General features: G+C 44.8%; 1 protein-coding gene across 2 annotated transcripts in view; it reads right to left on the minus strand.

The window, feature by feature from the left end:
- Positions 1-24,990, minus strand: part of CPEB1 (cytoplasmic polyadenylation element binding protein 1) — a 2,007,200-nt gene that overhangs the window by 1,867,342 nt on the left and 114,868 nt on the right. For both annotated transcript variants that reach the window (XM_044077812.1, XM_044077811.1), the window contains exon 2: positions 27-215. In XM_044077812.1, coding sequence (XP_043933747.1) covers positions 27-215 — 189 coding nt within the window. The remainder of the gene's footprint in view (positions 1-26; positions 216-24,990) is intronic.

The raw sequence follows: 24,990 nt of genomic DNA on the forward strand, positions 1-24,990 counted from the left end.
AGCCACCCAAACATGTATACACTTACCAGACGAAGTGCTGTTTTGTGCTGCAGTGTCAGACTCTTGAGTGCTCCAGGGTCGATCCCAACCAGTCAGGCTCAAAGATTGCAGTCCAAGGCACAGGTCATTGGTGTCTGGCAGGCCTCTGGGTGACTCATGAGCAGAGGTAGGGAAAAGCATTCTGCTTCCTAGTGTTCCTTCAGTATCCTGCAGTTCTACACAGAAAAATTGTGATAAGCAGGTAGATGCACAGAAATTCTGTGGTAATACAGCCAGACACTTTCACACCCAGTCACAGACTATCAGTTACAATTGTTACCAGTCTGACTCTGCACGATGAGAATGCCATGCCAACCCCCCCCCCCCCATTACTGATGGACCAGCATGTGACTGAGCTGCTGATGCTGTTGCACTGATACTCATGACATCACCCTATCATGCAAAAGAATCTCTGCTCTTCTCAAAAGACAATCCCAAACAGAAGAAAGCAACAAAGTGGGAGGTGAAATCAATGAGAACAGCAAAAGGCAAAAATATCTATTGTACAAGTTGGGGGGGGGGGGTGAGTGACATGACTGCTGTACAGAGCAGAGAAATTCTCTCCTGCAATAACTGCCTGCAGCGACAGGGAACAGACAGACAAGATCCTGTGCTGTTTTAGTGCCTTCTGCTAATCTCAAAACGCTTTCCCCTCTGGATCCTGGACTGCTTCCAAGCTGCTGGCTCCAGCCCTGATTCAGCAAACTAGCAGCACAGCCAAGCTTCCCAATTCTGCTAGCATAATCTGTATGCCTCAATTTACAAAGCAGGCTCAATGACTCTGCATTGTTTACCATTTTCTGATGAGCATAACCTTCAAAGCTGCCATGGGGGGTATAAAATTAACCATTTAACAGTATTCACAGAAAATGAAAACTTGCTTCAGCCTTGCATTCATGAATCAAATTAATTTTATTATAAATCAGTAGCATGTACCTGCTAGACTATGATGCATGAACAATGTTTATAGGTCTTAAACAGCATCTGTAAATGTCATGAAAAGTTTGTCTGGTACTTAATGCAATAACAAGAAAATGAAATCAGACAATTAAAATCTTACTTGCCTTTGGAAAATACAGTTGTGTAAAGTCTTACCATAACAGTAGATGTTCTTGCCTTCACTGCTGCAGTATTCTTAACCAATGGGATTCCCTGCTGTGGAAGCCTGACATCTGGCCAGTCTGACAAAGCCTACTGCTGCTTTACGGTACGTCAAATGCCACCCCTATGCTCTTCGCATAGCATAGGGCATAAAGGTAACACACGCGTACCATCCTCAGAAGTGTTTGCCCCAGCAGGAACACCAGTCCAATGAAACAAGGGGTATCCTGTACATCCAGGAAAGAAAAGGACTAGGGGGTAGAGGGAGGGAGTGAATACTGCAGCAGTGAAGGCAAAGACATCTACAGTTCTGTTGAGAGTTTACACAACTGTACTATGCCCTTACATTCACTGCTGCAGTATTCTTAACCAATGGAACAGTGGCAAAACTAGAGAAACTTGGGAGAAATTAACAGCAACAGAACCCTCTAAAAAGCCAAGAATGGCCCTTGCAAAACCAGCTCTAGGAATGCCATCCATGTAGTGCCTGATAAAAAGTATGTTCAGAAGTCCAGCTAGCTGCTTCAAGAACTGGCATCCAAGCCCTTGGGATGGGGGGAGCACCAGAAGCCACCACAGCTCTAGCAGAATGGGCCTTAACAGAAAATGGAAGGCTATAGCAAAAAAATAACCTATGAAATCCAAGAAATAGTTTGCTTGGATACAGCTAAACCTAAAGACATAGGTTAAGAAAACTGATTAGATTTTCTAATAGCCTTAGTTGTATCCAAACGAAATCAGAGTTGTATATGCATGTCCAAGTACGCAACACCCTCTAATTCAGATTGCAGACAGGGAAAAAAGTAGGCAAATGAAAAGACTGATTAACTCCTTAACCACCTTAAGGATGAAAGGATTAGTACGCAAGGACATCCTGTCCTTATGAAATATCAAGGGGAGGACAAACCATAAAGGCTTATAACGCCCCTATCTGGCAGAAGTAACAGCCAACAAAGACTGCCCTCCAAGAAAAATTCTGTAAAGAAGCTGAAGCAGCAGACTCAAAGGGAGCCTGAGTAAACTTCTCCAAAACAAAATTATGATCCCAGGGAGGAGCAACAGGCTTTCCTGGGAAGGCTCATACGAAGGACATGTTTTAGAAATTTAGTCTCAATTCTAGAAGCTAAAGGAAGAGAAGCAGCTGATAAGTGGGCCTTAACAGAACAGAGCAAACCAGCATCGAGCAGCTCACAAATGAGAACCAAAGGAAGATCTACAGTAAGTAGGTCCAGGTTGAGAGACGCCAAATAGAAAACCTCTTCCATTTGGATAATAAGTTTCCTGGTCTCCTTTAGGACCCGCAGCACATCCTCAGAACAAAGGTGTATGAGTAATCAAAATCTTAAGATTCATAGGACAATACTAGGCTACTGGCCTGGAGAACCTTGTAAGCCTAGCCAAGAATTTCGCCCATGTTCCCACAGTCAGTACCAGTTTCCCCATGTCCAGCAGGGACACAGGTGGGATCCCAGGGGTGTATTTCGTTTCTCATCCAGTTGTCCAGGTTTACTCAGAGGGCTAGTGAGATACTCTGACATGAAGAGGAAGTTTATTCAACAGTCTTTGGGACACAAATCTATCCCAAGTTTTATTAATGTCACAGACCAGGTTAAGGCCTTGCATGTGGGCTGCGCGACTGGAGTCAGACTTATGGATATGCAACAACTTCATCAAGGCTAGGGTTAAGACTGCCTTGTATGTTGGACACTGGTCACCTCTGAGCAGTCTGTACAAGATTGAGTAGAGGGCCAGGGCTTTTAGCCTCTGTACAGGATAGGTGTTTGAAACCCAGGATTTATCTGGTCAGAAACCTCTGTGGTCTCTCCAGCTGCTGCATGTGCTTGGCAAGGAACATGCCAAAGGGAGCACTGCATTACATAATGGGTCTTGTAAGAATGTACAGTGATGTTATGACCTTGTTTCTAGACAATACCCTTACTTATGAGGTGGCCATGTAGAAAGCCCTCCGTACAATGGAGGTAACATGGTGGTCAGGTCAGTTTGCCATCAACCTGGGAGCCCAAGTACCTCAACTGACTGTGTGCTTAGCATATTAATGTGATGATTACAGTGGGGACGCCATTTTCCCCAAAGGGGATAATGATGCATTTCTTGACATTCAGTTTGAGGCCATGTTTCTGGCACCAGTTTCGGTAAGGTGCTCTCTGAGGATGTTCACATCACTACGGGATGTGATGTGAAGACAGCACCCAGCTTGCAGTCATCTGAAAACTTGTTCAGCCACAGACCACTAGTTTTGGCTTGCCCCTCAGAAAAGTATATCCCAAACAGTAGAGGCTCCAAGACTGATCCTTGCTGTAAATCTCTCGTTACGGGTCTACTAGTAGAGGTGGCTTCCCCTACTTTGAGTGGCTTCCAGTGAGCCAGTTTGCTACCCGGTCTGGTAAACTCTCCCAGCTAGTCATCAACCCATATACCTATTGCGCCTGAGTGGGGAATAGTAACAAAGGCAATGGCTAGGTCAAAGCAGGCAGTTTACAGTCTTCCCCTCATCCATGGCTTTGGTGACTCCTCCGAAGCAAGTTCAACAGGCATGATCTCCTTTTGACAAAACTAAACTGTAGGGTCAAGCATTTGGAGGTTGCCCAAGTCCTTGTTTTTAAGGTCCATAACGCATTCCATGGCCTTGCAGATCAGGCTAGTTAGGCTGATGGGCCTATAACTGGGTCCGTGGACGCTCCACCTTTGTGAAGAGGGAAGACAGTGGCTGCCCTCTAGCTTTGGTTGAATGAGGTGCCAAATGGTGCTGAGAGCTCATGCCCAAGTTCATGCAGAATGCAGATAGGGATGTTGTTGGGTCCGATGGAGGCTGTATTTTTTGCCTTTGACAGGGCATTAAAGACCTGCTCCCTGGTGATGAGGGGAGGTGGGCAGGTGCTGGGGATATCCTTGTTTATTGATGGTAGGGATAGGGGGTGAGATTTTCACTGAACCCTTCTGCTGCAGGTTGGCTACACCTACGGAGCTTATGTATATGGTGTTCTTGACCACCAGTTAAGAGCAGATGTGTTACCTTTGAGATGGCAGAAGACTTGTGAAGGCCTTTGACTGCCCTAAGTGAAGGTGGCCAATTTGAACTTGACGTTAGCCTTAAAGGCTTCCGCCGGCAAAGGCGAGACGGCTTCCGCCGGCAAAGGCGAGACGGCTTCCGCCGGCAAAGGCGAGACGGCTTCCGCCGGCAAAGGCGAGACGGCTTCCGCCGGCAAAGGCGAGACGGCTTCCGCCGGCAAAGGCGAGCGGCTTCCGCCCGGCAAAGGCGAGCGGCTTCCGCCCGGCAAAGGCGAGACGGCTTCCGCCCGGCAAAGGCGAGACGGCTTCCGCCCGGCAAAGGCGAGCGGCTTCCGCCCGGCAAAGGCGAGGCGGCTTCCGCCCGGCAAAGGCGAGCGGCTTCCGCCCGGCAAAGCGAGACTGCTTCCGCCCGGCAAAGGAGACTGCTTCCGCCGGCAAAGGAGAGACTGCTTCCGCCGGCAAAGGAGAGACTGCTTCCGCCGGCAAAGGAGAGACTGCTTCCGCCGGCAAAGGAGAGACTGCTTCCACTGGCTGCTAAAGCATGGGCAGCTGCAGATGGATGGGAGACCCCTTGTCTTGCGTGAGTAGATCCACCCTGTGAGGTAATTGATTGCCCTTGCCTAGATGCAGAAGTAGAGGGAAACCAGTGCTGTTGTGGCCAAAAGGGAGCCTCCAACAAGATTCTGGTGGTGATTATTTTGTAACTCCTTGAAGACTGGTTTAAGCCGAGGCACTAGAGTTTTATTAAATTTTTAAAACTAGATTAGTGGAACTTTTATGCTGGCTTGGTAGTTTGGCGTTTACTGCACCGTGGTTTGAAGATTTTGGGAGCATCCTGTTGAATTTTGAACAGAACATTTGGAATGAGAGGAAGGGGAGGGAATACATAAAGAAACATTCCCTTCCAAGAAAATGAGAGGGTGTCCACCTTCCACACCAGAGTACCTGGGACTCTGGCACAAAATAAGGGAAGCTGTCTGTTCAGAGTGGAGGCAACTAGATCTACTTGGAGTACTCCACCAGTTGACCATGTCCAGAAAGACATCCCTGTGAAGCAACCATTCATGAGATTGAGTTAAGGACCTGCTCAGAGAGTCTGCCATAATGCTTTGACCTGAAGAGTGTCACTTGATGCTAGACAGCAAGATCCCAAACCAGGAGTGCCATCCAGCAAAGTAAGATCTTATTCCTCCCTGTTTACATACCACATCACTGTGGTATTGTCTATGAATACCTTCAGTAGCCCTGAAGAGAAAACAGAGGTTGAAAAGCCAGCATAACAGCTCATCTCAGACACTGATGTGCTGCTCCTGCTTAAGAGGTGACCACATCCCCCGTACCTTCAGGCAGCCAAAAGCTGCTCCCCAGCCCACATCTGAAGCATCCATAAACAGTTCCCGACAGGGAAGAGGAGAATGAAAAGGGAGCCCTGGATTTAGAAACTGCTGAGTCAGAGGAAGATTTGCCTCGAGACAAGGGGCACTACAAAGTCTACAGATGTGCATGCTGAAGCCACACTAACTTCAGAAACCACCAAGACTGTCATGTGTAGTTTGGCCAGAAGGAGCATCAGAATGGTGGAAGCCATGAAACTCAGAACTCAAACTCCCAGGTTGCAATGGGGATCACAGATTGAAAGTAAAGGAGCTTATGCCTCTGGAGGAGACAGATGCCAGTATTGGCACTGTCTGAACCCTGCAACCCAGAAAAACATTCTTAAAAAACAACAGAGAGTCAGATGACTTGTCAGAGGACATTTTGAAGTTTAATTCCAGGCTCTGAAGGGAAATGGCAAAATTAAGATTTTGCAAAAGAATGTCTACAGAGGATGCTTTAATCAGCAGGTTGCCCAGGTAAGGAAATATCTGGATCCCTTGAAGCCTGCACAAGCAATCACAGGAGCAAGGCAATTGCTGAATACCCCTTGGACAGTAGAAAGGCCAAAGGGCAAAGCAGACAATTGAAAATGCCAAGAAGCAGAGAAATTCAAAAAACTTCCTAAAGAGGATGAATCGGAATATGGAGACAAGCATCCTTGAGATCCAGAGACACCATATAGGCCTGAGGGAGCAAGACAGGAAACAGTGAAGTGACATCTGAAATTAAGAAACCTTCAGAAATGTTTAGAGATGTCTAGGATTTGTCTCCAAGACCCTCTTTGCTGGGCACTGGAAACATTTGAGTAAAATCTCCCTCCCCTTTACAGTACCCAGAGTAAACAGATTTTGAAGAACCCCGGGGGGGGGGGGGTTGTTCCAAGTCTAAGGAATGTCCATAAGATGATGGAAACTTCACCCCATGAAGTGCACCTGACGAATGGACAGGACCCAAGAATCCAGAGTAATCTGAAGGCAAACAGGAAGAAAAAGGTGGAGAGGAATGTGACTGGGAAGAGACAGATAGTCATACAGCCCCTAGTTTATTATATTTATTAGAAAAGGAAGGCTTCCGATTCCCTAAAGTCAGAGTTGCCTTAGCAGGAGAAGCCTGCTCGCCACTACCTTCAATAGTTTCTCTGAAATTTAGAGACAAGAGAAACCCGTTTAAGTTCCTGTAAGGCCTTTCCCTTGTCCTGAAAAGAAACCAGCACCTACTTCCTCAAATAAAAATGTATTATCCAGAGGAGCATCCAACAACCTTAATATCAGGTAAACATTGAAGCTGAAGCAAAGAATACCACCTCATCACTGAGCAAAAAAATCAGTCCTTGAAGGGGCATCTGCTGCATCAAATACATTTGATAGAATGACCATCTCTGCAGAGGAAGTCCTTAGCAAGAAAAGAGCAGAAGTTTTGCCCTCAGTCTGGAAGACCAGAAGTAAGCAGACAGGCCTGAGAAAGGACAGCAAACACATCCCTAGACATATGGGTCTAAAGTCCTAAAAGCTAGGTAGGAGACGTGTAAACCTTCTTACCCAATCTTTCCATGGTTCTGCTGCCCTTGTCAGAAGGCAGTAACTTGGGCAAAGGAAGTAATTGAGATGGCTTGTCAAGCTACAACCACCAGAGGGGGGGTCAAGCAGGAGGACATTTGTACAAAAAAAGTTACAATCCTCAGGCACCCTATAAAACATCAGGCTTCCTGGAAGCCAGAGGCAGAGAATCAGTAGCTTTAGAGGCATTGGAAAGGATATAAAGCAGCCAAAACGGGACTAGCAGCAGATTTAGGACATTCTATCTGCACCTCTTATGAATAGACGCTTGAGCACAATCCAACTTAAATTCCATCATCCTAGAGATTGTATATCCCCAAAGGAAATTTCTTCAAAAGGAGCATCAGGACTGCGATTTCTCCTCCTCTGACCCATAGTCAGAAGGAATTTGAGTAGAATATGTCCGGGATTCCTCATTATAATCAGACTTCCTCATATAAACACTGTTCTCTAGGCCTTTTAAGGGGATTTGAGGACCAGAGGAGCAGGAACAGACTCCCGGGATGAGGTTTTAATGGACAAAGCATTAAAACAACCCCTGAGTAAAGGCCTGCCATTCACTTTGGGGATCCCTAGGAGCAGAACCAGTTTAGTTTTTTTTGTTTCTTCCAGGGAATGTCTGACCAATAAAACTTAGAAGGGCTCTGACCCCGGAGGACATTCAACAACCATAGTAGAAATTTCATCCCCAACTAGAATCTGCAAAACCCCTAGGCCCCACTGTAATACAACTGTGGTTCCCCCCGAACATTTAAAAGACACCTGCAAAGCCTCGAACGTGCTGTCAACAAGACCTTTGCCAGCCTCCAACCCGGTTCTGGCAAAGGAACCAGACAACACAGCAGGGAAAGCCTCTGGATTCTCACAAACCTTGGGAGAAACACCTGGCAGAGGTTAGACAGCTGAAGATTCTTTTCTTACCTTTCACCTTCTTCCTTAATTGGCAGACCCTCAGGGCGAGAAGTTTTCCACTATATTTTAGTGAGAATAAGTCGCTAGTTCTCAAGATGCAAGCAAAGGGAAAAAGCTTACTATGAAGGGTTTTCAGTATGAGCGCCCGACAAATCGAACAAGACGTACGGTTGTGAGAAGCTCCTAGGCAAAAAAGATGCTTATCATGGCAGTCTTTTGGGGAAATCTCCCACACTGGCTTTCACCCTTCCTGGATGACATTACACACTTGGCACAAAAAAGCAAAGAAAAAACAAAACCCCAGCAGGGTACTTATCTGCAATGGCTTGGACTTCAGCAAAAAGGTGTAGGCATTCAAAGGAGACTGAAAAAGCATTCAAAACTGGCAGAAAGACACAGGTGAACAGACCGGTAACAGGAAAAAGCTTTCAGACTGGCAGCAAGGTTCAGAGGATGGTATGCCTGATCACATTTATGCCCTATGCTACACGAGCATAGGGTAACATTTGGTTACCTCAAACAGTAGGCTTTGGCACACTGGTCAGACGTCAGGCTTACACAGCAGGGAATCCCACTGGTTAATATACAGCAGTGAATGTAAAGACAAAAGCCACAAGAGAATACATGTCATACAAGTTTTTTTTTTTTTTTTTTTTTTTTTTTTTTTAAATAAAACTTGGTTAAAGGGAGACAATGTTAACTCTTACAACATACTGTCTCTGAAGTACTGGATTAAGCAGTCATGAAAGGTTATCTGAAAGCCCACATCTTAACTTTAGGCATATGATCAGTGCAAGCACTAAGTGAATGTTCGTTACATATCAGCACAGCACATTCATCCACTATCTCATGTGGTCATCAGGTAGAGGGGACTCCACATACTTGAAAGGTTATAGATGCTGGATCCTGACAACTGCATGAAAGAAAATAATGCCAAGTTAAGCAGATTAATCCTTTCAGACTTCCACTGGAAAAACCAGAGTAAATTTGACAAATGCTGAAGTGAACTACAGGAACCAGAAACTAGGAAAAGCAACAGGTTTTTCCCCTTAACACTTACATGAATTGAGGAACAAGGATAAAGAAAACACAAGCGGTAAACTACATCAAAGTAGACAGGTCCAGTAACCAGAATGAGATTTGCTCTCCTACTGGAATTTCATTCACACCCCCACCAGACTTTTAGAACACCAGTTGGCAGGAGTCTACCACTTGTTAGGCAGACTGCTGAACCAGTGCTTAAAAATCGCTTACTTAGGGTCAAACATTTTTAACAGCTGGTTTCACTGGCACATAAGTGCCCTTACTCTCTGAAGTTTGCATAGTTAAGGATGGTAGCCAGGCACAAACAGCTGGCTGAGGTGACTGGCTGACACTGGCCTGTGCAGTGAGTGTGCATGTGGGGCACATCTTTTAATAGGTCCTGTTGCTTAAATGTAATTCGGGTAAAGCCTCAGATGTGCATGACAAGCCAGTCAAGGAGTGCACTACACCGTGGCCCATCAAAACAGTTTTGCACATTTGTACTGGGGCTTGGCCACACCTTTCCACCTTCTGCACTCCCAACCTTTTAGCAATAAATCACTAGCCTCTCTCCCCATTTACAGCTACTTTTTTACTTTCTTCCACAAACCCTTTTCCATAGGGGAGGACTTTTATTCCTGAAAAAAAATTAATCTCAATTTCCTTAACTGGTGTCTCAGACTACAGAAGGAAGGGAAAAGGAATGAAAACAGGGGCAAGTGTTTGATGGTCAGACAGATGTTGAGGCCAGAAAGCAGACAAAGTAATAAGCTTTACAGACAAGTTTGGTCAAGTAAACTAAAGTATGGCAATGTATATTACTGTGGACACGTAAATAATGCACTACAAAGGCTTCTGAAGAATCAGATGCAAAGAGGCAAGTACCTCCCCAAAATCTGCTGAAGTCTTGCACTGTGGGCTCATTTACCCCATTATAGCGACTCCACACCAAACTTTAAGCTAAGCCTAAGAAAACTGCTGCCATCTCAAAATTGCATGTTTGCTGTCATGCTTCCAACAGCAACCAGGTTCCCTTGGCTGTACAATTCCCAATGGTTCCTCTCAGCTGCAAAGCTACAATACATTTATCCTGTATGTAAGCATAAAAAATCTTAAGTGCTAGAAAGAAAATGCTTGCCAACTGCATTCCAGATTTAATCTTTCAGTAGTCTAAGCAAACTGATACAAGCCTAGACTGATTAAGCCATAAACCGATCAACCCAAAATGGTTTAACCTTAAATAAACTCAAGTTAAAAATACAGCCACACAAGCAGGAATGGAAGATATTCAAATCTGACAGTAGCTGATCCTCTTAAGCCACACTTGTAGTTCTTATTGCACCACCTAGTATCTGAATGGTTTAAAGCCCTCAAAGCAGTTTGTGGAAAGCTCAAAGGGAGCAAATGAACTACAGCATGGGATAAACTGCAAAGATAGTCACCTGTGCAAAACTGAAGAGCCTAAGGTAGAGTGAAGTATGAAAAGCAGAAAGCATAAGGTAATTGTGATAAATTGCCATATATTTTGGCATTTGGACTGACCAATTCCTCAACTTCCAAAAAGGAAACACAGAAAGTCAGAACCAGTCAACCACTTCCTATTCTGGGCACAAGTTGACAGAGGAGATAACCTTTGGAAAAGGGTGTCCTGCTTGCACAACTGGAATACAGCCTACTCCTACTCACCACTGCTTTACACCTTACAACCTCAAAATCTGCCATTTCGTCATCTCCCCTTGGCATAACTGCAATACCAAGAAAAAGGCAAAATGGCTACCCATTCAATGCAAAGTCAACCTTCTCTTCAAACTGCTACACCAAGAAACCATCCCCTTAGACTACCTGCATCCAACCTACAATACAACCCAAAGCCAATTCACTAATGGCACTACTCAACTCCAGCCACTAATCCTCATTTCACAGACCACAGCTTCTCTTAGTGCCCCTAAACTGTGGCAGTCAATGCCACCTGATATTGAAGTCAGACGCTACAAAGTTCAGACCTCAGGTCACGTAATTAACTGAATTTAAGTGCACGTCAGAATACAGGCCATGTCACCAATCTTCCATGGTTGCTCTTGGCTGCTTATCTAACCTCAGCATAGGTTGGTACTAGGCTATTGGCCTTATGGCCTATACAAGCCTAGCCATAACAATTACCTGGCTACTTCTTCCCACAATATTTAAATTCCTTGGACCCCTGTCTAGCAGGGAAACTGACATGAATTTCCCATCTCCCATCCAATAGTCAAGGTTCCTTTTGAAGAGGACCAAAGAGGCACTATGCTTGATATGCATGGGCAGTCTATTCCAGAGTCTGGGAAGTCGTTGGGTCAGGAACCTATCCCTCCAGCAAGTTTTGTTCCTTGTGATGGCAAGGTTTAGATCTCTGGAGCATGTGGCTGAGGGATTGGGATTTCTTCAAGTGTAGCATGTCCAACAGCTCTGGGTTTGACACTGCCTTCTATGTTAAGCAGAGATCACCTCTGAGTAAACCATATGCAACAGAGTTATAGCTGGAGTTTTTTTTTTTTTTTTTTTTTAAGATTGTCAGCATATGGCATCTGCTTTACGCCTGTGATTCTTTTAGCGAGGTATTTCTGTGGCCTTTCCAGTTGTTGCAGATGTCTTGAGGTACATACCAAACAGGGCGTTGTATTCTATAACGGGTCTAATGAGGGATGAGTACAGTGGGACAATGGCCTTTTTTCTGGATGAAAAACCCTTAGTGATGAGGTGTGCCACATACAAGGATTTCCTAACTGTTGTGGTGATGTGGTTATCAAAGGTGAGACCACTGTCCACACCTGTATCCCCAAGTCTCTTATCACACTTTGTGTTTAGTGTACTGCCACCTATGTGGTAATTCATTGATACATTTTTTCCCCAAAGGGGATAACTATACATTTCTTGGCATTGACCTTGAGCCCATAGATCTAGCACCAAGCATCTGCTTCTGTAAGGCCCTTTTGTAGAATATCCACATCATTTGAGGATTCAATAATGGCTCCCAGTTTGCAGTCATCTGCAAACATTGTTAGCCAGAGTCCCCTTAGTGTTGGCTTGTACTTCAGAGTAGATGCCAAACAGGAGTGGCCCCAGGACTGAACCCTGAGGTACTCCACTTGTCTGGAGCTGTATTTGGAGTCTGCTACTTTTACAGTGTGGGTTCTGTCAGTAAGCCAGTTGGCAACCCATCGAGTGACGCAGTGATTAATGCCGAGCTTAGTAAGTTTATCTACGATTCCAGAGTGGGGGATGGTGTCGAAGGCCTTGGCAATGTTCAGATAGGCTGTGTGGACCACCTTACCCTCATCCACAGCTCTGGAGACAGATTCAAAGCCAATCAGGTTCAGGAAACAAGATCAGCCCTTCACGAACCTAAACTGGCTAAGGTCCAGTGTTTGAAGGTTGCCAGTCTATAAGTTCCATGAGAATACGTTCCATGGCCTTGCAGATCAGGCTTGCCAGACTGATGGGGCAGTAGTTCCCAGGATCCAAGGTGGATCCCCCCTTGTGGAGTGGGAAAACTGTAGCTGTGCACCACTCAGTGGGCATGAAGCCTGAGGTGAGGCTATGATTAAACATGACACTTGGGTGAGGTGCCAGTTCATTTTGTAGTTCATGTAGTACACAGACCAGATGTTGTCTGGTCCCATGGATGCTGTATTCTTAGCTCTGGAGAGTGCATTTTTTATCTGTGTGGCTATTACCAGAATTTGGCAATCTTTCGGTATTGAGATGGGCCCTTTAGGGGGTGAGAGGGGGGCCAAGTTAACACTGAATCGATCTGCCATGATACTGGCAATATCCTTGGGATCAGTACGTTTAATACCATTTTGCTGCAGCAAAGAGCAGATCTGAGCATTGCCATTTACATTCTTGACATAGCTATAGAATGCCTTGTGGCTGTCTCAAATCTTTAGCAATTTTATTTTCGTAACTAGCTTTGGAGGATTTTGAGGGATCTCTGCTTCATATGGAGGCCGGTGAGTGAGTTTTTTGCATCCTAGGATATTCCTCTTTTCTACAACAGTTTCTTCATTTTGTAAAGTTTGTTTATGGCAGGGGACCACCAGATTGGCTTCCTTTTTAGGAGGGGAACGTCTTGGTTCTATTTGGGATTGCACGATTCATGCACGAGTGGATGTGCTCGTACAGTGCCTTAGTGTACGATTCAGCAGTCAAACTTTCAGTTCCCGTCTGCACGGGTGTCATGAAGTTAGTCACTTTTAACTTGAGTAGCATGAAGATGGCTTTGGAGAAGTTTTTTTTACGGAGATTTCCTTACTGGAGGGGGGGGATGTGGATGTCAAGGGTTATTAGCTTATAGTCAGACCTGACCAATGAGGGAGTGATCATAGGTGTGGAGCATAGATTTCCCATGTTGGTAATGACCAGGTTTAGGATACTGGAGCCCCCGGTGGGACTATGGGTTAGTTGATCCAGGGCATTAGAATTTATGAATTCCAAGAACTGTTGGGCAAAGGTGTATGTACACGAGTTTTCCCAGTTAATGGCAGGGTAGTTGAAATCACCCAGTATTAGGGTGTTTGGTTGTATCTTAATATTTTTCAGTATGTTTAGAAGGGTGTAGTGAGAATTTTGGGGCATGGTTGGGATCTGTAGCAAGCTACAATTTGGACTGCAGTCTTACCTAGTGTTAGTTGCACCTGGAGAATTTCAGACACATTGTGTTAGGCAACTAGCCTGGTGGTGTGAATATGGACACCCCTCCACCTTTGGTATTTCGGTCCTGGTTTGGTGGCCAAAGTGTGGTAAGAGGTGTAACCTGGTATTGCAAGGGTGCTCTCTGGAGCCTTGAACCAGGTCTTAGTTACTGCCCATATATCGATGTTCAGTTTTAGAAGTGCCTCGAGAGTGTGCATTTTGAGGTTTAGACTTCTAGCATTGAGTAGCATTACCTTCAGATTTTGCATGCTTGCGGCAGTTACGGTGGTGGTGGCTTTGTCCTTTGAACTTTGCCTAAAAAAGGCAATATAGGGGTGGCAAGAGCCTTAGCCAGTAACCTGAATCCCCAGGGGTGACGGGTGCAGACCATCATGGTTGGTCAATGTCACCCCAGGCAGACAGATACTGGATCCCTTTTGAATGATACCAGAAGCTTAGCCAATTGCTGAAGTCAATCACTTGGGTCCTTATACTGTCGTATTCAAGGCGAAGTCAGGATGCTACTCAGGACTAGGGTCATACCTGCCTGGGCCACATGATCCAGGAGCTCTTCCACGTCTCTTCATGTAGTCCAGGGAGGTACATCTCAAGTCATTCACTCCAACATGGACAATGACATACTCATACCTACTGGTTCCCCAGTTGGCCTATCAATTCCTACTACGCATCTATCCACCACACCTGTTCTTTGCCCTCCTACTGCAGCTTAGTGTTCCACAATTTCTCATCTTCACTGTGAAAATTTCTTTACTTGTATATACTATCGCCATTCTTTTGGCAGGACCACATTTACCTAAATCAGCAACACCTGTGTTATGCATTTTGCACTCCTGATCCTACTTTCCAAACCATCTTAAAAATGCCTATATTTTTACATAGGTTAAAATGTCACCTACTGTATAATTTACAGCTTTAATTATACTGTTGCTATGTATGTAACCTATGCTAACAAAGCTGACTGCAAGTTTCAAAATCTGAAGCAAAACACAAAATTACTGAGGAAGATCTGAGAAAGTCAGCTGCAATAAAGGAAGAATGGAACGTGCATAAAGCAAAAATGACTAGTTCAAACATGGAGAAAAATGTGCATAGACAACACAGCTCCATACTACAGTACCTACTTCAGACATGGAGAGATGGATTTCACAGCCAACACTCAAGGGTATATACAACCATAAGCTAAGAGCAGCAGTTGGAAAAAAGTTATGTACTCACCATAACATTTCATGTTGTTAGTCCATCTCACCCTTACTTTTACATATGGGGTCAGAGCAGACTTGGCCGATTTTCAAGCTCTAAGCTCGCTAGAAACAGGAAAAAACCCCTAACCAACCAATACTAAAGGGCAGCCAACCAAGAAATTTAAAGTATTACCTCCAGATCTTCCAGGATGGGGGAGGATGGCGGGTTGGTAAAAATGAAGGGTGAGATGGACTACCAACATGGAATGTTATGGTGAGTACATAACTTCTTTGTTAGGTAGTCCAATATCACCTTCATTTTTACATATGGGACAGCGTCCCTAGCGTCTTATTCTTGGGTGGCTCATTGGAAAATACTCCTGAGCACCGTGGACCAAAGGATGCTCTACCCATAGAAGCCAAATCCAACTTATGAGTAATGAAGGTGTGAGGGTTAGCCCACATAGCTGCTGCACAGATATGATCAATTGGTACCATGGCTTGAAAGGCTGCAGAGGTAGACAGAGACCTGGTAGAGTGAGCCTTGATCCTGTGGTGTAAAGTTCTGGCCTCCAAACTGTACATGAAAGCTATGCAACTAGAAATCCAGTTAGACAATGTCACATTAAAAACTGGTAAGCCCAATCTGGAATCGGAAAAAGAAATTAACTGGTCTGACTTCCAAAACTCTTTGGTCCGTTGCAAATAAAAACGTAGCTGTCTGAACATCCAGCTGGTGGAAACTATATTCGGCTGCATTGCTATGATTGGGAAAGAAAACTGGATGGATTCAATGTGGCAGAACATATGAAGGATTGGTACATAAAGAAACCCTGTCTTTATGAAAGGCTAAATAAGGTGGCTTAGACAGGGCTTGTAGCTCAGAAACATGTCTGGCTGATGTAATAGCTACTAAAAACAGTCTTCAAGACAAATTTTAAGGAAGATGAGACTGTTCAAAGGGCAGGGATGTTAGTTTGGACAACACAAAATTTAAGTCCCAAGAAGCCACAGGTTCTTGTAATGGTGGTCTCAGTAAAGTGGCTCCTCTCCAAATCTTGCATAGCTTATGAGACATAAGGTTGACATTTGGAGACGCTAAATAAAATTGAGATTGCCGCGTTGATGGTGGACGTGGCAGATCCCTGCTGAAAAAGCTCCGAAAGGAATTCTGGAATCACAGGAATGGGAGCAGTGTAAGGATCCACTTTCATTTTCTGTGCCCAAATACAGAACCTTTTCAATTTACTCTCATACAGCCTTCTGGCTGAGGGTTTATGCGAGGATAAAATATGGGACACTGATGAAACATGAAGCCAGACTAGAGAAGGAACTGGAGCAGCCAAGCTGTCAATTTGAGGGTGTGGAGAGAGGGGTGTAGCAAATCAGACATGTGGGTCAACAGATCTGGAACTGGGTCCAGAATCCAAGGATCTTCCAGAAGAGGCTCGAGGAAGGGGAACCAGAGTTGACAAGGCCAGTAAGGAGCAATGAGCATCAACTTGCTTCCCAGTCGGTTGGCTTTCTGTAGCACTTTGGGGATAAGAGGGAATGGAGGAAAGGCATATAGAAGTTCCGTGGGCCAATCGTGGACCAGAGCATCTCAGGGAGTTTCCCCCAAAGGGGGAATTGGGGAAAAATAACTGCTGCACTTGGCACTGACTGGACTGGCAAAAAGGTCGCAGCAAGATTGTCCCCATTATCGGAAAATCTGTTCCACCATTTCCAGTTTCAGAGACCACTTGTGAGGCAGTAAGATTGCCAGGCTCAGCTTGTCGGCTATCATGTTGGTTGTCCCCGGAATGTGCATTGCCACCATAGAGCGCGGGGAAGAAAATAGCCCATTCCCAAACTCGCATGGCCTCTCGACAGAGTAGTAAGATCTGGTACCGCCCTGTTTGTTGATATACCGCACAACTGACATGTTGTCCGATTCTATCGCAATCGTCCCTGGAGGAAGAAGGTCCTGAAGTGCTTGCAACACCAGAAGCACCGCTCTCATCTCCAGAATGTTGATATGCAGATGAGCCTCGTGTTCTTGCCATGTGCCGTGGACAGTCCTGCCAAGATAATGCCCCACCCAATCTGGGAGGCATCCGTGGTCACAGTGGCAACAGGTTGAGCAGGCACAAAGGGAGCTCCCATGAATAAGTTGTCGGGGGCTATCCACCAACAAAGGTCTTTTTTGCACGATTCCGTCAGCAGAATAGGGCGACAGCGGTAGATATTGGAATGATCACTGGGAGAATAGGAGCCATTGAAGGATTCTCATGTGCAACCTGGCTAAATGTATTAACAGAACGGTTGAGGCCATCGTTCCAAGAAGTTGAAGAATCTATTTTGCTTTGACTTTCCAAAGCAAAAGACAACGCTGAACTTGTGAGATGAGGTTTTGTGCTTTCGGCAGGAAGACAAACTGTCATATCCAGTGTGTACCTCTGCGCCTATAAAAATCACAGATTGCGAGGGCAGTAATGCAGATTTTTCCATTTATGGAGATCTAGTGGAGCACAAAGCTGAATGGTGGCGTCCCTGTTTTGGAGTAGATATCTGGTGCGAGCGGTCAGCAGCCAGTTGTCCGAATACAGAAACACCTGGAATCCCTGAAGTCTCAGGTGAGCTGTCACTACTGCCATGCATTTGGTAAAGACCTTGGGGGCTGCGGTGAGACCAAAGGGCAGAGCACGAAACTGATAATGTCTGGCTCCCAGCCAGAAGTGCAGATACCTCCTTGATGCCTTGTCCATTTTTATATGGTAGTAGGCCTCTTGGAGATCCAGAGAGCACATCCAATAGTCTTTCCCTAACATCATATCGACTGCAGTGTGACCATCTGAAACTTTACCTTTTTCACGGAGTCTCAGTACTACCCTCTCCACATCTTCCAAAAGACTCCTGGAAGATCTGGAAGATAAAGTTGGGGATCTCGACCTGGCAGGCACTGGAGTTTTGACCAGCAAGGAGGGACTCTACAGACCGGCTCCGAGCAGAAGAGTCAACTATTTCCAAAGGTTCAAACAGTCAGCACCGAAGCACCTGTGAGACTCAAACCATGGTGCTCTCCTTCGGCTCCGAAGACTGAGGAATCAAGGAGGCAGATTGTTAATTTGGAAGGCGGCTCCAAAACACCAGCTGGTGCCAGAAAAGGTCTTTTTAAACCTTTTGATTTTGAGCCAGATCTAGACTTTGAAGACGTAGATGAAGCAGACGAACCAGATAAAGCTTCCTCTAAGGTTAGCTTCAGAAGACCCCTGAGTATCAGTTTGTTCTTTCTCTCCTGCAACACTCTAGGAGAGAAAGCATGACAGCACAAACATGATTCCTGCAAATGGACGGCTCCCAAGCAGTAGGCAGCTACTGTGGCCATCTATCAAAGACATTTGCTGGGAGCACTTCATACATTTTTTGAACCCAGAGGGTTTGTGCTCCTTGCTATCCTTAGACATTGCAACAGACAAGCAAACCAGAGGAGAAAAAGAATTGAGGACTAGGTCCTCTAAAACGGGCCTAGCCCTGCAGTAGAATTACATGAGGACTAGGTCCTCTATGTTAAACGGGCCTAGCCTGGTGTAAGAGAAGTACAGTTGTGTACACTTACCATAAATGTAGATGTTAGAGTGCATTCACTGTTGCAGTCATTACATTTGAGTAATCCTGCTGGCAGGTTGCCCTCAGTCTGCCTGAATTCCCAAGTCCTGGGTCCTGCGTCGGCCTATGTCGCCCCTTTCCTGACATCAAGTCATCAGGGGTATAAAAGAAGACACCATTTTCTTTAGTTTTTCTTGCCCCAGATATCAGGTGCCCCCTAAAAGGGTTGCCAAAATTTATACATGTTTAATTACATGCACCAATATAACATTTACCTTCATCTACAAGCAAATACACCACATAGGTTGTATAAATCGAGAAGGAAAGATGGGTTCCAGCAGAAGAAAAGGGGGATGGTGGGTGGGTAACCTGGACTGCAACAGTGAATACACTTGAACATCTACATTTATGGCAAGTGTACACAACTGTACTATATTCTTCGTGTTTCACTGTTGCAGTCATTATACTTGGGTAGAGTCCCAAAGCTAAGGTTGGGAGGTTGGAGCTAAACAGCATTAGGAGCAGCTATGAGGCCCTGCAAAACTGCAGCAGCAAAGCCTGCCTGGATTTGGAGTAGAATGGCAGATGATGGTGCTTTGTAAAGGTGTGCACTGAACTCCAAGTAGCAACCTCTAAAATGTCCTTGCTAGGTACTCACCTGAGAAAGGCTGCTGAAGTGGCTGCAGCTCTGATTGAGTGTGGCCTAATGCCCTTGGGTACTGGCTTGCCATGGTGTACATAGCAAAAACTAATGCAGTGGCCTATCCACTATGAAATAGTCTGCTTTGAGATGGCCTTTCCTTGTGATCCTGCAGCATATGTCACTAGTAATTGCTCTTTCTGAAAACTTTGGTTCTGTCCAAGTAGAATCTAAGCTGTCTGTGCATGTCCAAAGAATGCAGAATTCTCTAGCCCTTGTTCTGTGGATTTGGATAAAAAGTTGGCAGGTGAATAGTTTGGTTGAGAGCCACACTGGACACCACCTTAAGCATAAATGTTGGGTTTGTCCTCAGAGACCCTGTCTGGATAAAAACTGATAAAAGGTTCCAGAGCCTATAGCTCAAACTCTTCTTGCGGAAGTTATTGCAGAGCTGTTTTCCAAGATAAAAACTTTATATCAGCAGTAGCAGCTGGATCAAAAAGAGGAAGGGTGAGTTTTTCCAAGATATAGTTGAGGTCCCATGCAGGCATTGGTGATCTTGGAGGCCTTAAATTTTTGGCTCCTCTGAGGTACTGCTTCAATAAGGGATGAGAAAAGATTGGTGGCTCTACATTGTAATAATCCGAAATTGCAGAGGCATGAATTTTAATAGATGAAAAAGATGGGCCTTTGTCCAGCATCTCACTTAAGTATTGCAAAATCGGAGGAATATTTGGCACAGCTGTATCAGTTCCTTGTGCCTGGTTCCAAGCACAGAATCTTTTCCATTTTTCAGCATAAGATTTTCTAGTACTAGGCCTTCTGGCTTCCAAAATGACATCCATCACAGCTTTACTGTGAGGTGTGTTTTTTAGGACTACATTATTTGCCATGCTGCCAGGTTTAAAGTCCTGAGTTGGCTGTGCAGGATCTTACTGTTTTGCTGGGACAGTAGACGAGGTATTAGAGGTAAGGTCCAAGCTGGGCATTGAGACAAGCTCCTTAGTAGTGGATACGAGTACTCGCGGGGCTATTCTGGGGCAATCAGTATCATCTTTGGCTTCTCCTGTCAGACCTTTAGGAGTACCTTGGGGAGGAGAGGCAGAGGGGGAAATGCATATACTGATAGGGCATCCACTTTCCATGCTTGTCTGTGATAAATCCTTGTTCAGTATCTTTTTAGTTGGTAGTTGTGAGGGGAGGCAAATAGATCTATGTCAGGGCATCCCCATTTCCTTATGCTGAACACTTGTGGATCCAGGTGCCACTCGTGGGGATCCATGAGGTTTCTCCTTAGTCTGCCAGAGTATTTTTCCTTCCTGGCAGGAATTGTGCCTGCAAATGTACTTGATAAGTCAATGCTGTGTCCCACAAACTCATGGCTAGTCTGCAAAGGGGGTAAGAATGTGTGCCATCCTGCTTGTTTATATACCACATGACAGGGATGTTGTCTATCAGTTGTCCTGGATGAAGTAGGTCCTTGAAGGCTGTCAGGGCATTTTGAACTGCTAGCAACTCTGACTGATATGCAGATGCATTTGGTTTGAGGTCCATGTGCCGTGAATGCATCTTCCTGCCATGTGGGCCCCCCCAGGCATAATCTGAAGCATCTGTTAGTGTCTGCCTGGCTGGGGGTAATGTGAATGTCTGTCCCTTGTTTTGGTGACAAGCCTTTGCCCACCATCGAAACTCCTGTTGCAGGCAGGGAATGAGAGTAATCAGTTTCCAGTCTGCGGCAATGTTGAGTCCAAACACTTTTTGGGTACCACTGAAGTTTCCTCATATGCAGTCTTGCATATGGAATTAAAAGGATGCAGGATGCCATGAAGCCCAAAGCCTGCAGAATTTTTCTTGCAGATAACTGGGCCTTTGTTGCCAACATTTTGAAATAGGTAGTCAGTTGCCTTTGTCTGGCGTGAGATGAGCCATCTGAGCAGTTGTATTTAAGCTTGCCCCCAGGAATATTATCTCGAGAGGGTACTTAGTTTTGATTTCTTTTCATTGACTGTGTACCCTAGGCATGTTAGAAGTATTTTCACAAACGCCAGATGCTGTAGAAGAACGTCCTTGTTCTCTGCTTGAATTAGAAAGTTGTCCAAGTAAGGATATATTTGGATTCCTCTGTCTGCAGAATGCAATTACTGGTGCCAGGCATTTTGTAAAGACCCTGGGGGCAGTAGATAAGCCAAAGAACAGTGCAGAGAATTGGTAATGCATTGAGCCAGCCTTGCATCTGAGGTATCTTCTGCATATTTGTCTGATTGGGACATGCAGGTATGCCTCTTAAGTCTAAAGTCACAAACCAAGCATTCTTGCCCAGCATGGGCAGAAGCTGCTGCAAAGTCAACACCTTGAATTTTGGTATATCCAGGAATGTGTTCAAATTAGATAGGTCCAGTATTGGCCTTCAGGCCTTGTTCTTTCTGGGTACCAAGAACAGTCGAGTAAAATACTCGTTCTTGCTCTTGCTCTGGTACTTGCTGGATGGCCACCATGTCCATGAGGGATGAGACTTGTTTTTGAGCCTCTGCCCAATGATTTTTTGGCAGATCTGGACAGCAGTTTGCCTTTGGCAGTGTATGGAAATGAAACTTGTAGCCTTGTGACACGATATTTAGGACTCACCTGTCCTGGGTTATAATGTGCCAATTTTGAGAAAAAAGTGCTAATTTTCCTCCTAAGGGTGCTGCCAGGAGATAAGTGCTTGGTGCAGGCAGAGGGAAGTCATTGGGACTATTTCCTGTATGGTTGTGATTTGTCTTCTCCAACTTAGGAGGTAGAAGCCCCCCAATGCTTTGACCAGTATGAACCTTGCGCCTGGGATTTGACTCTAGGGCGTCTGGATCTACCACTTTGAGGTCTGACAGAGGAAAGGGCCAATTCTTTGTAGGCCAGTGCCTACTAAACCTAGATGGCTGTACTTGTAAAAAAATCTTTGACCGTTTGTCTGGTGTTAAGGCAGAAGAGGTGTTAAAGAAAATGGAGGGCAAAGCTAAATCTATGCAAAGTATCATGCTGTAAAGGGGCATCTAATAATTTAACATGATCAGGCAGATTTTGTTCCTTTAACAAAGCATACCTCCTAATTACAGAACCTGTAACTGCAGTCCGGCAGGAGGCCTCTAAATCAAAACACTGCAAAGTATGCTTTCCAACTTGTTCAGCTGCATGCAATAAATCCTGCATTTCCTTGTTTTCTGCACAGAGTTAAACATTTTCTCTTTAAGCATTGCCATGACATGTTGCTGACATTAGAGCATATGAATATGACAGTTTAAGGCCGTTATAGCCAAGGTAGCAGATGTGTAAACCTTTTTTCCCATCTATCCAGTGCTCTAAACTCTGTCAGAGGGGGGTAGGGTTTTTTGCCGTGGAAGCCTCAACTCCTCTGGGACCCTGAGAAATAGTTTCTGGGTCTGCAGTAGGGTTTTTAAAAGTAATTTATGAGAGTCAGGAACCCTGTAATACCTGTCAGGCTTAACAGGAGTTGGAAGTAAGGAGTCGGGGGCAAAACTAGACTCCAAAAACACATCTACAATATCCAACAGGTGGGATGGCTAGTGGCTTGTGTTGAGGTAGTAAAATGAAATCCCTGAACCTCTCTTTAGATTATGAAAAATCTTGGCTCTCCCAGTGGAAATGCTCCCTCAAGATATGTAAGGTTTCCCCAAAAGTATAGTCCTCTGGAGAACAAGCTGAAGGTATAGATTCTTCAGAATCAGAATCCTCATAGGGGGGAAGGGAATATTCCTGATCAGGAAACGAATCAGAAGAAATGGAAACCTGATCTGAAGATTCATAGTAAAGTCTCTTGCCTAGGCCTCATCAGAAGGGGGGATGGGAACCCCTGATCAAGGTAATAAAGTCTTCAGCCATTTTGAGCATCTGTTTTTTGGGCATAGAGGGCTGGCCACGTGGCTCTTGAGTTTCTTTGCTTTAGAAGGTGCTTTAGTCTTTGCCTTTGAAGCTGAAGTCTGTTTGATGTAAAAATGTTTAGGTCTGAATACACCCTCAGAAGCCGATGTCTGCTCAGCGGCTCCGGACCCATCTGAAGGGATAATATCAGAGGCTCCAATACCTTGAGTTTAGAGTTGGTAGTAGCCTGCAACTGTAAAGTAGCGGGCATCAGGGGCTGCGATAGCACCTCACAGAACCGTCAAGTTGGCGACTGGCTTAGAAGCTTCATCGGCTTTTGGGCCTCTGTTGTCTCTCCTTTTCTTTGCATTTTTTGTGAACTCCGGTAGTCAGATGGCTATCAGACGACATTTCTGGATAATTAAACTGGCATCCAAAATAGTTTAAAGCAAAATCGTACCTACACTTAGTGCGTTGGTTAAATCTAGCACAAAACTGACAACTACAAACGTTGTGATCTGGGCCTAGGCAAGGAATACAGCAAAAATGAAAATCCTTGAGGTATTTGCTTTCCACAAGAAATACAATTATTTGCTTTTTTTGACATTGGTCTGGAACAAGAAAAAAAGTTTCCCCAATGGGGTACTTAGCTTTATTGAAGACTTCAGATCTGAAACTAACAAAACTCTCAGGAGTCAGCCAACCGGCACAAGCAAACTGGTTATGGTTCGGGCACCACGCGGCAAGAAAGACTAAAGAAAATGGCTTTGGCTGCTTCTTTTATACCCCTGACTACAGGGAAGGGGAGACAGTTGCCGACGCAGGACCCAGGACTTTGGAATTCAGGTCGACTGAGGGCAACCTGCCAGCAGGATTACCCAAATGTAATGAGTGCAACAGTGAAACACCAAGAACATCTAGGTATTTCAACTAAGAGATTCAGCCACACAGGAAATTTTCCTAATAAAATTACAGTTTAGTAACACGAGGACTAGGTCCTCTAAGTTAAAAGGGCCTAGCCCTGTGAAAGAACTGGGTCTAAGTCAAACAGACCAAGTACACAACACCACACACATTCAATAAAAGTACGAAAAAACTAGCAATTGTAATAGTGATCAAGACTTAAACGGATCACCGCCAAAGACCACTAGTAAACAATAACCGAACAGTAAATTAATCAATAGGAGCCCTATAACGAAACAGCGAAACAGCCAAAACTAACAATCTAGGCAATAAAGCGCAATTGCGTCCAACTACTGGTACACAGGATACTAATACCAAGGTCACAAGACAATTACAGTAAAGTCCTATATATATATACACACACACATACATACACACACATATATATATATATATATATATATATACATACATATACACATATACATGCACTTTCCAGTAAATATGCAAAAACCACTAGTTAATGAAAAAATGCAAGAGACTTGGCCAGAGCCAAGAGAAGCACATCCGAACTCGACACGGCAAAGGAGATCTGGGGATTGCACTGGTGCACCAAGGGATACCTGCTTAGCCACAAGCCAACCAGAAGCCTTAGAATTTGAAAATCTGCAGTCTCAAAGCAGAGGATCGGCTCATAATGCACATGTAAAAATGAGGGCGAGATTGGACTACCTAACATATTAATACTTCAATATCTGCTGAAACTTAAGCACATACACAATGATGTGTAGTTTGAAGAAAAAAAAAGTACACCAAGTGTAGCAAGTTCAGCATGTATGGGACAAGCATGGCACCCTTCCTTTTGCCTTAATGTAAAAATTCAGTCTACGTACATTTTTCTCCAATCTTTCCTCAGTTTCTCTAAATATGTTATTCCTTCCCTTCTTTCTGTACACCTAAGGCGTTGGCCAGACTCTTGTCAAGTCAATTTCAGTTGGTGGCTTTGATGCCTTTCTGTCAATTTCTTGCACCATGTCTGGCCTACCATCCAATTCTACTTTCCAGCTACTGCACACCCAGACTTTTGCCTTCC

This window comes from Protopterus annectens, chromosome 7.part0, assembly GCF_019279795.1.
Source record: "Protopterus annectens isolate FY-2018-M chromosome 7.part0, PAN1.0, whole genome shotgun sequence".
In the NCBI taxonomy this organism is placed as follows: domain Eukaryota; kingdom Metazoa; phylum Chordata; order Ceratodontiformes; family Protopteridae; genus Protopterus; species Protopterus annectens.